Source organism: Anomalospiza imberbis, chromosome 1 (genome assembly GCF_031753505.1).
Source record: "Anomalospiza imberbis isolate Cuckoo-Finch-1a 21T00152 chromosome 1, ASM3175350v1, whole genome shotgun sequence".
NCBI lineage: Eukaryota > Metazoa > Chordata > Aves > Passeriformes > Viduidae > Anomalospiza > Anomalospiza imberbis.
The window spans coordinates 75,062,194-75,077,511 of NC_089681.1; the positions used below are offsets into that span (position 1 = coordinate 75,062,194).

General features: G+C 35.1%; 1 protein-coding gene across 1 annotated transcript in view; it reads right to left on the reverse strand.

The window, feature by feature from the left end:
* Window positions 1–1,855: 1,855 nt before the first annotated feature.
* Window positions 1,856–15,318, reverse strand: part of MARCHF11 (membrane associated ring-CH-type finger 11) — a 31,874-nt gene continuing 18,411 nt past the window's right edge. The window contains exons 3-4 of the mRNA XM_068197058.1: window positions 9,653–9,845; window positions 1,856–2,611 (exon numbers count right to left, since the gene is read on the reverse strand). Coding sequence (XP_068053159.1) covers window positions 2,289–2,611; window positions 9,653–9,845 — 516 coding nt within the window. The 3' untranslated portion in view covers window positions 1,856–2,288. The remainder of the gene's footprint in view (window positions 2,612–9,652; window positions 9,846–15,318) is intronic.

The window sequence follows — 15,318 nt, forward strand, 5'->3', positions numbered from 1 at the left end:
ATAAGAAAGACATTAAACTATTAAAGAGCATGCAAAGGAGACCCAAAGGAGGACCACAAGGATGGTAAAGGATCTGGAGGGAAAGCCGTATGAGGAGCAACTGGTCTGTTCAGCCTGGAGAAGAGACTGAGGGGAGATCTCACTGTTGTCTTCAACATCCTCATGAGGGGAAGCAGAGGGGCAGTGTGTTGGTTAAGGTGGTGGTTACTGCAGTTGTATTGAATAGCGGGACACCTGGCATAATGTAAATGCTATGGAATAAGGGGTGGAATGTGCTGGGTTTGGCTGGAGTAGAATTAAATGTCTTCACAGTGGCTGGTACAGAATGTGTTTTGGATTTATGCTGAGCACAGGGTTGGTAATAGATGTTGATAGAGATGTTTTTATTATGGCTGAGCAGGGCTCACGCAGAGCCAAGGCCTCTTCTGATTTCTGCAGCGCCCTGCTGGTGAGAACGGTGAGGGTTGTTGGGAGTCTGGGAGGAGACACAGCCAGGACAGGTGACCCAAACTGCCCAAAGAGATATTCCAGACCATGTGACATCATGTGCAGTATATAAAGTGGGAGGAAGAGGGACGAAAGGGAGGGATGTTTGGAGTGATGACTTCTGTCTTTCCAGTTAACCACTACGTATGATGAGGCCTAGATCTCCTGGAGATGACTAAACACCTGCCTGCCTATGGGAAGTGATGAATGAATTTCCTGTTTAAATTTGTTTGTGCGTGTGGCTTTTGCTTTCCCTCATAAACTGTCTTTATCTCAGCCCATGAGTTTTCTGGCTTTTACCCTTCTGATTCTCTCCCATGTCCCACTGTTGGGGGAGGACTGAGCAAGTGGCTGCCTGGCTGGGGTAAAACCACAACAGACGGGTACCATTTCACTCTCATGACCAGTGCCAGGATTCAAGGAAATGGCCTGAAAATGAGTCAGGAGAGGTTTAGACTGAGTATCGCAAAAAGAGTTTTCACCAGAGGTGAACTGAACAGTGGAACAGACTCCCCAGGGAAGTGGTCACAGCACCAGCCTGACAGAGTTCAAGAAGTGTTTGGACAATGCTCTCAGGCACATGGTGTGAATCTTGGGGTGTCCTCTGTAGGGCCAGGAGTTGGACTTGATGCTCCTGATGGGTCCCTTCCAAATCAGTATATTCTAAGATGCTACAAAACTGTTTTGAGTAAGCTAGTGCACTCAGAGTAATTTCAGCCTTAGTTTTCTATCTCAATCTTCAACAGGCTTATTATTAAGTTTAAAATTATTTCAATTTCCATTACTATTTGATTGAATTCTATTAGAATTTTTGCCATGAAACAGAAACAAGAGAAGTAAACTTCACAGCATTGATCTATCATAATATTGGCTCATTTTTAATATGATGATTTGTTCCCTGGCAAAATTAAGGTTCTGTATTATTTATACTTCAGAGTCTATCAGGATTTATTATTATTTCAGAAGTTGCAATGCACATTTTTTCCTTTTTTAAATTTTTTTTTAAAGGGGATGTCAATGACGTATAATTAGAACGATACTAAAGATTCACACATTGCTAATCCCAGCAGTGCTGCTCAGAAGGTAATGTCACTTCTGTGCACAGGCACAGAACTAGCCCTCTGCAGATCTTAAGAGACTCGAGAGGCAGTACAAGATTCTTCTCCTGTCTGTGTCATACTTGTGTCTGATATCTTGCATGGACATCTGGGAGAGCTAAAAGAAAAGACTTCCCATCTTCCTTTAGGTTTTGTAGAACACCCACTGGACTTCCTGCTTAAATGCAAAGGACAATATATCCCCCACTTACTTTCACACACCTGAACTGAGCTACAAACAACAGCAAAATAAAGACAGAAAAGGAAAAATATTTGACTCGTGTCATCATTCTTATTCTTTTTGGAAGAATGTTGTCCAGTTTAATCCTCATGAAAGTGGAAAAAAATAACAGTAGTGGATTAAAGCCAGAGTTTAAGAAAATACATTTAAATATATCTTTTTACTTAAAAATGAGTTTCCTCATCATTCAAAGACCTAAGAGTTAAGCTATGTTACATACACCTCAGGTACAAAGTGAAAAAAGATTCAATAAATCAGACTATATAAAAAGCAAGAGACTTTTTTCCCCCAGAAAAATGTATTTGTGTTTTATCTGATCATATAAAAAACATTAAATTTAAAAAAAAGAAGTGTATATATTTTTTCAAGTGTTAATGGTTTCACCATTCATCATAACTACATTCCGCAGTCCTGTAACACCAGGGCACATTATCCTTATCTGTGTAGCACAGTGAGCACAATCTTTACACTGAGGTCACTCTCATCACTACTTCCCCAGAGCAGTTATCCTCTGATGAATCCTCCTGAGGTCTCATGCGGTTGAACAGGTGTAACAACACATAGCCACACTGAAATCTCGGTGAGGTTAACTGTGTTGGGTGAACTAAACTTCTGTTTCTAAATGCAGTCAGTGGCAGCCACAATGTCCTCCCTGCTGAGGATTCTCCTCGATTGCTCTCTTCTATGTCCGTGGCTTTATCATAATTTAACACATCCCAGTGTAGATTCACAGCTCTCCAGCGCTTAAACACTCGATAAACAGATGCACCTTCATGGACTATCAGTCCTGAAAGTAAGAGGGAAAAAAGAGCGTTTATACAAAATGTCAATGGATACCATTTCGAGAGCAAATAGAGATTTAACACAATTTAATGACTCTGGCAATTTCCAGATGCAATTAAATTACTCATAACATTAATAATTCAAACAAACTGTACATATGCAATTTAACTGGTTATTAATTTGTTTGGGAGGCAGGAACATGCAGAGGAAATAAAGTTGTTCTGAATGATAGCTCAACATAACCAATACTGCAATAATCTGAGCATGTCTAACTAAAGAAATTATTCAGATTTAAGTAAACCAATGCAAAACTGGCAGATTTGGATATTGACTGTTTGTGCTAGTGCTGCCCTTGTTCATGGTAAATACTATTTATTTACTGAGATTTGTACTGGTTTAAGTAGACCTTTAAGTAGGTTAGACCTCCTGCAATGAACAGGATAGTCCTAAATTTGTTTAAGAGTGTTTTGTAGAATTCAGTACAGATACTGACAAATTTAACTGCTTTCATATTCCCAGTTCAACTTAGGAGCACAGAAGATTTATGAAACAGCTGTAAATATAATGACTTTCCTGTCTTGTTCTTTAGAATAAGAAGAAATTAACTGTTATTTTTAACTACAATGAGCGTGGTAAGGATGATAGACTTTCTTCTTTCTCTTCAGTATTCAATAGGAAAAATTTGTAAATTATCTTTCCCTGAGATCTAGAAATCTTTTAAAAGGTCTTTCAAGGAAAATACAGAATTTCTGGAGTCCTCAAGAGACCAACCCACTTATGAATTTCCACGTAACTAATATTCATGCCTATTGTATGCATTCAAGCAGCTTATTTAAAGAAATGAAGATCCGAATTTTTTGGTTGCATGTATGTGCTTATACCCACACTCTTTATATGTGAGTATTTCAAATAGGGATCTGCTGGGGAGACACATGGGGCTTCTTCCTTCTTACTAGTTTTTTCCTCAGCCAGCCTGGTTGAGAACACTTACACAGTTCTGAGCAACACCACTTGTTTTCTCTGGCTCCCTGCTTTGGGAAGAGAGCAATCTGCCTAGCCAAAAACATTTATAAATCTTTTGTTCAGTGTGCTCCTTGCCTAAGATTTTCCTATACACGGCCACATCTATAATATGATCTGTGGTGTCCTTTAGCCCAAGAGACTGTATATCACCTGTTTCTACACAGGAAAATTATGATTTAAGTGTCTGAGGTACTTTAGCATCATTAACTGATATCAGAAAGCAGATGCTCACAGAAAGATGACACAAGCTGAAAGGGTGGTAAAAATATTTACCTGAACAGCAAACCTCACATTCAAGTGCAATGATTTGCAGATAGCAACGCCTACTTTAACATATTTTTAAAGATCATTACACTGAAAGATGTAGAAACACAAAGCTTTCTTTCAGAAGGACATGACAGTGAATGCAGCATCTCTGTAAGGCTTTCAAGTTGCCTAGAATTCATTGAAGTATCCAATATAGCAAAAGTAGCACAAAAACAAACTTAATTAAATAGTAAATATTCTAAATATATTTTCCAATAGCAAAGCATTTTAGTGGAATTTTTTCTTGATTGCAAGATTTCTATCTTTATCTTCTCAGATATAGGTAAAGTAACCTGTCTTTAAAATTCATCATAATAATTTAGTTGATACATAACTGTACTTTCAAAACTGGCTTGATTGTACAAAAAAGAATTAATGTATTTGATTCTGTATTTGTACAGAATCTACAAACCAAATTAGCCATGGTTTTACTGCTGGGACAAAGATTAATTATTTTGTGTTCTTTTGGATTTCCTATAAAGTTGATAAAGGAGATGAGAATAATCTTCTTCAACCTGTTCCTGGAACACAGTATTATTTGGTCCAACTTCTCTCAAGTCTGTGATGAAGCAAAGTTAAAAGAACCTATTTACTCCAAAGTAAAGATACATGTCTGCACTCCACTAGAATCTGAACAACACATTTCAGAATAGACAAGGAAGTATTTGAGAAAGGATCATTAAGGTACATAGTACAGTTAAGCAGTCAAAATATCTTTCCAAAATTACAACAGAAGAAGTTGCAAGATTACTTCTTTCAGGGAGCTTTTTTTTACTGTCTTGGGGCTTTCAGGATTTATTGAAATTATGTTTTCAAAATTTTTAAACATTGGCAAGGATAAGAAATATCCTTTATAGTGGAAGCTGTCAGTCACATATATTTTAAAAGAGCTACAAAACAAAGGATCAAGTATTGCAAGCCTTGGCATAAAGTTGTCCGATTTGGCAGTGCTGAAGGAGAAAAGCAGCACTTTTATAATTCCTCTCATAAAAAGTTTTACCTCCCTTCTTGATAGAGCTATAGATTGAAAAATACCTACATAGATGAGGCAAAAGAACTGGGGGAGGGGAAGTTCGTGGCACCAACAGTTCCAAGACCACAAACAAGAGGAACTCCAGGTACGTTTTAAATGCTAGAGATTTTCCAGGTTCAGAGGAGTTCTGATGCTCAACATATAAGTAGTTAGTCACTGGAGTGGAGCTGTAAGAAAATGGCAAATAATTGCCTTTCTCTTAAGGTTTTCACAGCAATGAGAGAGAAAACAAGAACAAATCCCTGAAGAATACTGATTTGTTCCAAACACCATGATTTCAACAGCACAGAGGACGCAGCTGAACACTTGTAGGGGAAAAATATTTGTTTGACTCAGGTGATCCCAAGAAGTATTACAATTCAATACAGTTAGCTGTTCTGATGTTCTGTCCAATTAATATCTAAAAGGAACAGAGTTTTTGGATGATGGACCCATCTAAATGTTGTATGGTCCTAAGAAGACTTTACCTTTAGACTTTAGGTTTTGTCTCTAAGATGGAGGGATTGCAGTGGGATCCAGACAATAGGAATATGAAGAATCTTAATTTTATTTTTTTTTTAATCTTTTTGCCAATTACTATTCTATTCTTTCACTGTATTCAAAGGTTTTCTTACCCTGACTCACAAGATACTTGAATTTTTTTACTGCTGAATGTCTTTACAAGCAGTCAACTTGTCTTATTCATATTTGGTGGTATTAGGTTACAACTTTATCTTATTTATCATGCTAATCTTATGTAATCATTTAGGGATAGTCCTCCCAGTAACATCACCAGATTTTATCCAAGGATAAAAGATCATTTTCAGAAACAGACTTTACCTCTGGAGTAATGTCATGTCTTAAAACTATTCTAGAGCCCACAGATATAAAAAAAGCAATCAATTGCTCACAGCATTAAAGTGAAACATAGCCATGCTAAAAATAGTAATATAATTCTTTATAAACTATTTAGAATTACATCCACTGTGGGAGAAAAAAAGACCTTCTGAGTAAAGACATATAAAGTGCACCTACATGTGTTCATTGTGACTAACTTCAGCCCGTTCCTTTTTACAACCAAGGAGTTACAGGAATGTTGCAAGGCATCAAGTTCCTTATCAGGGAAGAAAGAGGCTTTCAGAGGGCAATTCACACTCCACACTGGCTCCCATCTCTTACTCCCTTGCCACAGTACTACTGGCACCAGTCTTGTGTCTAGTGCAATGTAACAACTACTTTTCACTGCTGGAAAAGGAGCAGCACTGTTGTTCTGGGATTGCAAGTCAGCTGTTACTATCTGTGAGAGGTTTTGTTCATGTTAGCACCATTTATGACCAATAGTTACAACTATTTTCCAGTGAAAAAAATATAAAATTCTACTACTTTTCTGTTATGCAAAATAATTGCTAGGTTTAGAAAGTAGAATAGCAAAGGCTTGATATACTGTCCTTCAGTGAGAAGGTAAGGGATTTATATTATTCATTCCTTTCATGAACTCACTCCCTTTGGTAATCCCTACATGGATGGTCTGATCCTAGCACTATCACTGGAATAGCTCTGGGTTTCACAGGCTCTAGTTCTGCTTGTTCAGGGTGTTCAAGATTTGCTTTAGGAAAACTTCAGCCAATAGCAAATTTCAAAGAGGACAGCTTTATGCTCAGCTTTGATGCAGAAAGGTACAAGGTAATGACTTGTAGGGTTAAAACCAACATTGATAAATAAAAACAATCCTATTTGTCAGGAATAATTCTGGGAAAATTCAGACTAGAAGAAAGAGAACAGTGGATACCAATAAAACATGTACACTAGAATGAACAGAACATATTATTTTGGTGATCTATAATCTTCAGGGTTTTTCTTTTGTTGAAATGTAAAAACAAAGAAGTAAAATACAAGTTAGGTGTAATTTACGTAATAAGAAAGTGACTGGTGTGTGATATATACATGTGATATAAAAGTCAATCATTGAGTAAATTAATTGTTATGTGCACATTTTGAAATAAGTCATAAAATATGTCAGTACCTTTTGGCAAACTGCTTTTAAAAATTATAGCAAAACATTTTAAAAAATGCTTCACACTTTTTGTGTGAAGATATCTACACTTCACAAACAACCAAAAAGTATTTGTATTGTTTCTGCAAAGGTGTAGGGAAGCATAACTAAAAGAAGGTGGAATAAATCTTGGTCATACCACCAGTATCTCAAGCATTATCTTGAAATATGTGATGAATAGGAAAATCTGTATGTCTGCATAAATTTTTCATTGAAATAAAGAGAGATTACAGTGGGAGTAGAGATATTTGCTCACTGTAAATCCTGTTTAAAATGAAGACAATGCCATGGATGACTAAACACAAATGAAAGGAGAGGAGATCCTAAGTGAGACCTGTAGCTGGTTGGAAGCGTTACAAGCTTAATGATATAAGAGATTATACATAATAATGGTAAAATAAATTAATTCCTTGGGAAGTCATCAGCGTAATGGAAAGTATTTTGGATTTTTAAAATAATTTATAAGTAATACTTACATATATCTATTAGAGAATGTTATTTGAAAATTGTAAATTAAAATGATCAATCTAAACCCCTCATTTCATCATGGAAGGAAAAGATGAGATTGAATAAGGTTGACTATATTAATGAATAATTTTAAGAGTTAAAAGAAGTCCTGATCTTACAAGCTGACAGAATGCAAATAACTTGAAATTATATGCAGAATAAGTGGGTCTGAATGAATCTGAATTACCAAAATTCCTTAATTACAAAACCTCCTTTATACAGCTTTCTGAATTTCCAGATACAGACTAGTAAATTCCTAAGTCATATCTGCAGTGAATTTTGTAACTACAATACAGTGTCCAAATATATTTAACTGTAGTCACTTTTACAGTTAAATTTTCATGTATTATTTATGACAGTTCTATAAAATATGTATTTATTAAATGACAGGCAAGTCAGTTTTTCTGTGTCTTTGCTTTGCTCCTGCAGGGTGTAGTTGAGCCAGAAGCTCTATGTGAGGTACATGTTTGTTCAGCAGCTTCCTCTTCAGCAGCGGCTTGAGCCTAGCTGGCTTGAAAGGCAGCTAAAGGATACCCAAGTCTATGGAAAGTCCCCTTCCAAATATTTACTTCTCTGGATAAATACAGAAATATTTCTGATCACCCACAGATATTTTTTCAGTTCAATCTGATTTAGGTGTTTTAACAGTAAAACAAATGGGAAAAATGAAAATAATTTGAAGTAACTGGTTATTTCAACTAGCTGATACATAAAAAAGTATTTTTTTATTGGGGAAAAAACCCCAAACAAACCAGAATTCCATATAAATGAAATGCTTGTAATGCCTGAAGCACATTTTATCTTCCTTTAGTGTATTTTTAAACAAAAGAAAAGCCCTTGGTATTAAGTGTTAAGCTGGAAGAGGGGATGTTCAGAAATGAGCATCTAAGAGGACATGCAGCTGAGTCATTTTATTCATTTAAAATATGAGCACTTGTCCAAAGTATGAGATTCTGCTCACTTTTCTGTCTGAGATTTGGGTTCACAGAAGAAAGCCTATGTTATACAATATTCCAGAGCAGGCTTCTCTAACAAAAATTACAAAATGAACAGAACTACTTACGTAAATGAAATTTAAATACTTTCACTGTAATGAGATGGTTTCAATAAAAGAGGATATGGCTTTTTACAGTTGAAGCAAAAGTCTTGATATTAGGAATCACTCTGTTTCCTTGTTCCTTACAAAGCAGAATTCAGCACTGTCCCATTTCCCATATATAAGATTCAGATAATATTTATGTCTCAGAAATGTCAGTGCAAACATCAGATAGCGTTTAACTTCTGTATTTTCTCACAATTAAAATTCTGTGAATGTGGTTTAATGTAATTCATTATTACTAATTATGTAAATTTAATTATCTAAATTATAACATTATGTAATATTTAATGTAAATTTTCTCTCCAAATAATCATAAATATTCTAACAATCAAATCAGGTTGTTTTACCAAATCCTAAAGGGTTTTCTATTCAAATATTCCCGGGTCTAGTGTATTTTCAGAAATTTCAAAAGTGGTCAATACAGTGTTGCAGTAAAATACATTTTCTTTTACAAGATTTCAGCTAAATTACTCGGGGCTTTTTAATAGTAAAGCAAGTTACTATAATTAGTACTGTGTGAGTGTTTCATAATTGTTTATGAAGTGCAAAAACTCATGCCTGCCTTCTCTGTTCTCCTCCATTTCTAGCACAGTGACCTATATAAATCTGTGCAACCAAATTTTGGGTGTGCAGTTTGATGACATCTTCAAGTGCTTCTTCTGTGCTTCATGATGGTACAATCTAATTCAAACTGGCATCAGAAGATGACAGTGTGTAATTTTACTAATTATTTTAATAATGTATTTCATATTTTCGTCTCTTTAACTCCCTGAACTTTGCTAGACGCTTTATCAAGAAATTTAAACTGATCCTGTTCTCACCCTAAGATTTTGGGAATACACTGATGAATCTGAGAGTAAAGCTTCTTTAGATCTTTTTTCTCTACAATATTTGCAACACTGTAAATAGCAGCACTTGCCAAAGGTATCAGCTGAGAATAAATCTGCAAAGAACTGGAGTGATCAATTAAAGTGACCAATTAGAAAAATAGAAATAGTCACAGTCTTAAACCACAGTCTGTGCTGTTTAAAGATTTTGAGCTTACCTATGCATACTAGATCCATAAAACCATACATTCCATAGCAGATTTGAAAAAGGATGTCCTTTCTTTGCCATACTGCATAAGGGCTGAAGGCTGACCATAGAAGCCAAGTCACACTTGCTACTAAGAACAGAGATCCTAGGATTACAGCAACCATCTGCACTTTCTCAACCAGTGTTATAGTAATGCTTTGCCACTAAAAGAGAAACAAAGTTGTAGAAGATAAAAATGTTATTGTCCATGGTTGCACAATCAACTCCATCTTTTTTTCCTGAAATCAGAAATTGTTTTAATATTTACACATCTCTTCATAGGTATTTACTAATATCGTTGATACTGACATTTTATATATCTTTCTTCCTATTTCACTTTTAAAGTGAAGCTAATAGCTGCTTCCCCATTTCCTCCAGTGTTACTATCAATACGATCTGGCTGTGAACTTCCAAAGAGTTAATAGTTTTACTTCTGTTTTTAATATGTAGGTCAAAAAAAAAAAAAAGTCTTAGGAATGGAACTCTGTCTTTCATCTTTGAGGGCAGTGAACAGAATAAAAAAGGAAGAAGACTTTTTCAAATATGTATGTTAGTGTGACAGGTTTCCTTTCCATCCCTCCCTCCTGAAGTGTGAAGCCATTTTCTACTTTCAGGCTTTTCATCAAAGAAGTTCCAGACATACCAAGGGAGTTATCTTTCTCTGCATAAACCAGTGTTAACGGAACAAAAAGACTCTTGCAACCTAGTGTGGAAGCAACATGAAAACTCAAGAGGAGCCCTGAATATAGATAGCACAAATATTTCATTTTAGTGCACCCCAATAATGTCCATCTTTCCAGGGAAGGCTGTATCTTCCATATGTGATGTGACTCTGGTTTATGGCGTTACAAGATTTAAATACAAGAGAGTGTGCAGGAGCAAAGATAAAAGAAATACAGTTCTGTTATAAGAGTCACAAAAACAAAACACAGCATAAGGAACTAATTGTTCTAGATAACCCTTAACACATACGGACATAATTTTGTCCATATATGGACATAATTAAGTAAATTTTTCTTAGACATAATTATGTAAATTACTTTGGTAAACTCCTCACTCCAGCCCCATCACTCTTTCCAGGGCTGGTGTGACGACTTTGTAGACATTTTCCTGTAGATGTAGCCCTCTTTCCTATTCCTAATTTTGGATGTACCTGCCCCCTCCTATAGCTGTAATAGGGAACAAGTGGAGAAAGCTATTGCAATAAGGGTTTTCTTGCCTCTTCCCAGCTGGCAATAATTTTTCATTTTTCCTATAACTTTACTAAAGCCTTCTCTTTTTTACAGCTGTTGGGTACCCAGTACCATATAATCATAGGATAAATAATAATTCAGGTTGCAAGGCACTATGGGAGCCCTCTAATTCAGCTTCCTGCCCAAAACATGATAAGGGGATGAGATCAGACCAGATTGCTCAGGGGTTTATTCTGTAATACCTTGAAAACTTCCAAGTATGGAGGCTGTTCAGCCTCTCTCTGCAACCCACTCCATTTCTTGACTATACTTGGGTTGAAAAGTTTTTCCTCAAAAACATTTTTTCTTATATTCATTCTGATCCTCTTTTGTCCCACTTACACTCTTCCTCCCATCAAGTACCACTGTGAAGAGCCTGGGTGAGCAACTGGTCCTCTGTCCCTTTCTTCTCTTTCAGCTTTTCCCATTAACTTTTCTACTGTAGCCTAATATGCACAATTGGTGCTGCATTCCTTCTCTTCTTGCAACCTTCTCAATATAACAGTACAAAAAAATAGATATATAACAATTTGTAAATTGTCTATCTTGAAATACTATCCCTTTATAATAAACTCATGAAATGCATACTAGCTTTTTTACGGAATTTGAGGGTTTAGAATGGGGCTATTCATGCTAAATACTACCTTTTTACTCAAACAACAACGGATACTCATTTCCTTTGTTAAGTCTTTTTATAAAGGTCAAAGAAGGCCATTAACAAGTGATGCATGACAGAATGGCGTGAGCTTTTCATGACTCAGTATACAGGATTGGAAGTTCAGGACTTAAATTCATTGAATATTCTTTAGACTCCATAGGGTAATGTAAGACAAAATTATTTTTCATTTCTCAGCTGAAGCTACATAGCGTGACTTGGCAGAAAACTGTCAAAAATGCTGTTGGTTATGTATGTCTATATTCTTTCTTTCTTTCTTTATCAGTGTGAGACAGAACTGTATTAAATTTCTTTGGAATGCCTGAAATCAAAGTCCATTTACATGAAGTAAAGCTTTAACTGTCACAAGATATTACACTGTCAAATTCACAGAAGAAGCTGGCAATAAACTGAAAAGACTTATACAAATGAAATAAACACCAGATCTGTCACAGTGCAATTTCAATAATGCAGAAGTTTCTAAACTCACTTCAGATTATTTTGATTTTCTTTCCTTTTTTTTTTTAAATTTAGATTGCTCATAGTTAGTCTGCAAAGAGAGTGATGAACAAAATGAAAAGTAATCCAAACATTTGGGATAAATAATGTAGCATGCAGTCTAGATAGCATATCCTCTATTCTGGTGTTGCCTGAAAACCAGTGTCTCTTCCTCAGTGTCAACCACTCCTATTACCAATTTCATGAGGACTTTTTGTTAGGTTTTCCCAACTCTTTATTTCTATAAAAACTTGACCTTGAAAAGTTCCAAGAAACATAGATATGATCCTCACCTCTTCCTAGCCTCTTTTAAAGAATGTATTCTTGTTATTTTGCTCTTCTCTTGATCTGTCAAGAATGCAAGCAATTGAATCTCTCAACCTCAATAAAGTCAGTAATTCCAAAGATTCAGAATATTAGCACACTATCAAATTACTACAATTACCAAGAAAAAACACAAGCATTCCAGAGGCTGTTGTTCCTAAATTTTCTGCCTTTAAAAATGAAAGAACAGTTAAAAAAAAAAAAAAAAAAACCAAAAAACCAAACCAACAAACCAATAACCCCATCAAAACAACAAAAAAAAAACAAGAGCTCCAAAATAGAGTTGGAAATTTTCTTCTATTACCCAACTACTTTAACTTTTTTGGTATTCATTGTCTTTGTTCTACAAAAGAAATTTTAGTCCTCCACCTTCTTCAGTATGAAGGTCAGCAATAATGAAAAAATTCAAAACATTTAGGAAATTTTCCTCCCTATTAAGTTGTTTGATGATATTCCATAGTAGATGGGTGAGGAAGGACTGTGTGTGTAACATGGAAGACATTTTAGTGGCCTAGAAAATTTAAGTAAAACCGCTAACTTGCCTCCTTGAGGTCGGCAGTCTGCCATAGGAATCCAGCACTCCAGGAGTGATGGGGTGGGATGGATTGGTGTTCATCTCTAACATGTGATGAGCTTGGGGACATCATCTTCTATGTTAGCCCTTACTGCTAATTGCAAGAAGACTGTGGATGTTCCTGACAGTTAATTTACCCCAACAGAAATTTCCTCCACCTTGCCCCTCTCCAATATGTTTGGATTTGTAACAGTCTGAGATTGCCTCTTGGGAAATGAGTGTCTTGATTTTTTTTCCCCATAAATTTGACTGGATTTGGGTAGAAATTATAAAAAAGCAAGCAGACGTTCCTGGCACAGGTATATTTTTCACATAATGAAGGTGGTATTCTGTAGTTACCATGTCATTCACATGTGGATAGGCTTGGAATGTTCAGTCCTTTCTTAAACATGACCAGCATTAACCGTCAGACAATGAGATGAACTGCACAGGGCTGTATTATTTGTTTGCTTTGCATTTCATTACAAGGCTTGTGAAGAGGAACTGGAGTTATGGTGACACTGTTTGCTTGTGCCTGAAGTCTCACTCACAGCATGGCTAACATGTGTGAGAATACAACTGAAAGAAATCCAGGAAAAGAAAGCTCTTTCTAAGAGTAAGATTCTTTTTATAGCATCAAATGTCAGTTAAATTTTCTTTGATTTCTCACTGTCATTTTCCTTATTATATTCAATGTTATGTTATAATCACTTCACCTTTTAATGTCAAATTAATGGCTTACGAGGTCACAAAATAATTAAAATAATTCAGTGATAGTTAATGTTGAGAAATTGCATTCAGACTATAACAGTCTGAATTATTTAACATTGTAAATTGAATGATTGCATTATTAGTGTGTCATGATCTAAATCCATTATTTCCACTAGTTTTTTTCTCCTTTTCTTCATATAACTTGCTTCAAAAATTTTAATCATTCATGATTATAAATAATATTATGACTTTCTAATTTGTTTTTGCTATTTGCTGGCTATACATTCCACAATCAGTAACAGTTATTTTAACTAAGTATTTTGACAAGTTAGGAAAGATCTAGGCAGGATTTTAGTGTCAGCTTCTGCAAAGTAGATGACCCTAAAAAAGAAATATCATGAGGAAGATTGGAATTTTTGCTCAATAACTAGAAATGGAAAGAAAATGTGAAATATTTTGTATCTAGATAACTATAATAATATTCTAGGTTTCAGATAAAATAATTTTTAAAACCTCATTTAAATTTCTTTGAAATAAAATCCTATTATATATTCCTTCCCATAATATCTGTAGTGTTATGATGTTTCTGTTATGATGTACCATGCCATCTCAGTTGCCCATGAAAAAAAAGCATTTTATTTTAATTTACAATGATGGCAAAAACTTCCTTCGAAAATGCTGTTTTAAACAAAATATAATTAATGCTTCTGATTTTAATGTAATACTGTCTGCCCTTGAAAAGTTTCTAGACTTTTACTTCTACTGACACTTCATTATGTTTGGTTCTTTTAAACTTTTGTTTACCACTGGTCTTCCCCTGATAAATCATTTGGGAGTATAGTACAATAATGGTACTCTAGAGTTCAAATTCTGATCCCAGAAACATTGCTCCTCTTTTCTTCTAAGTTTTCTGTCAAACAAAACTACAAATATAAGGAAATAATTCCTTATATTTGAGGTTGAAAATTTCAGAAGTTGGAAAAGTATTTATTTGATGGAATAACTGTTAAAGAATAAAGTTAATACAGTTATGTGCATGTCCTTACTAACATAAAGGTGGATAAAATATTTAAAGGTCTGTCATTTTTGAGACAAATCAATATTAACTTGGCTTTGTTTTAATAATGCCTTGTAAAATCCCACTGATTATTGTATAATACAGGGCAGAAAAGTGATCTCAAAAGAACTGAGACTGTGCTTGTACTTAGAACACTTTGCATTAAAAACATCTGCAAAGAAACTACAGGTTTTCCTACATCCTCCATACAGAACATATGAAATTTCCTTATGGCTACCCAAATGCGTATCAGCTTCAACTGTACCAATTTATAATCCACCAAAATTCCTTGAGCCAAAGAGCTGTTATGGGGTTATCCCACTCTGTTCTCTCAGAAACACAGTTTATTATGGGCACTGCTGACAGAAACCTCTCAATCCCTTCACTCATTCTGGAATGAATATTTTACATAACAGTAACAATAATGTCTGGCTGTGACCTATTCTAACATAACATGATTAAGCTGAACACCAAATATAAAAACTCAAAAACCTTTTGTTAGATTGCTCTAATTGCTAGAACCAGCTCTTACAAGGACAAGTTCTTTCCTATTGTCATTCATAATCCATTACAGGATTTATAGTCTGCGTACATATGAATGAAACTT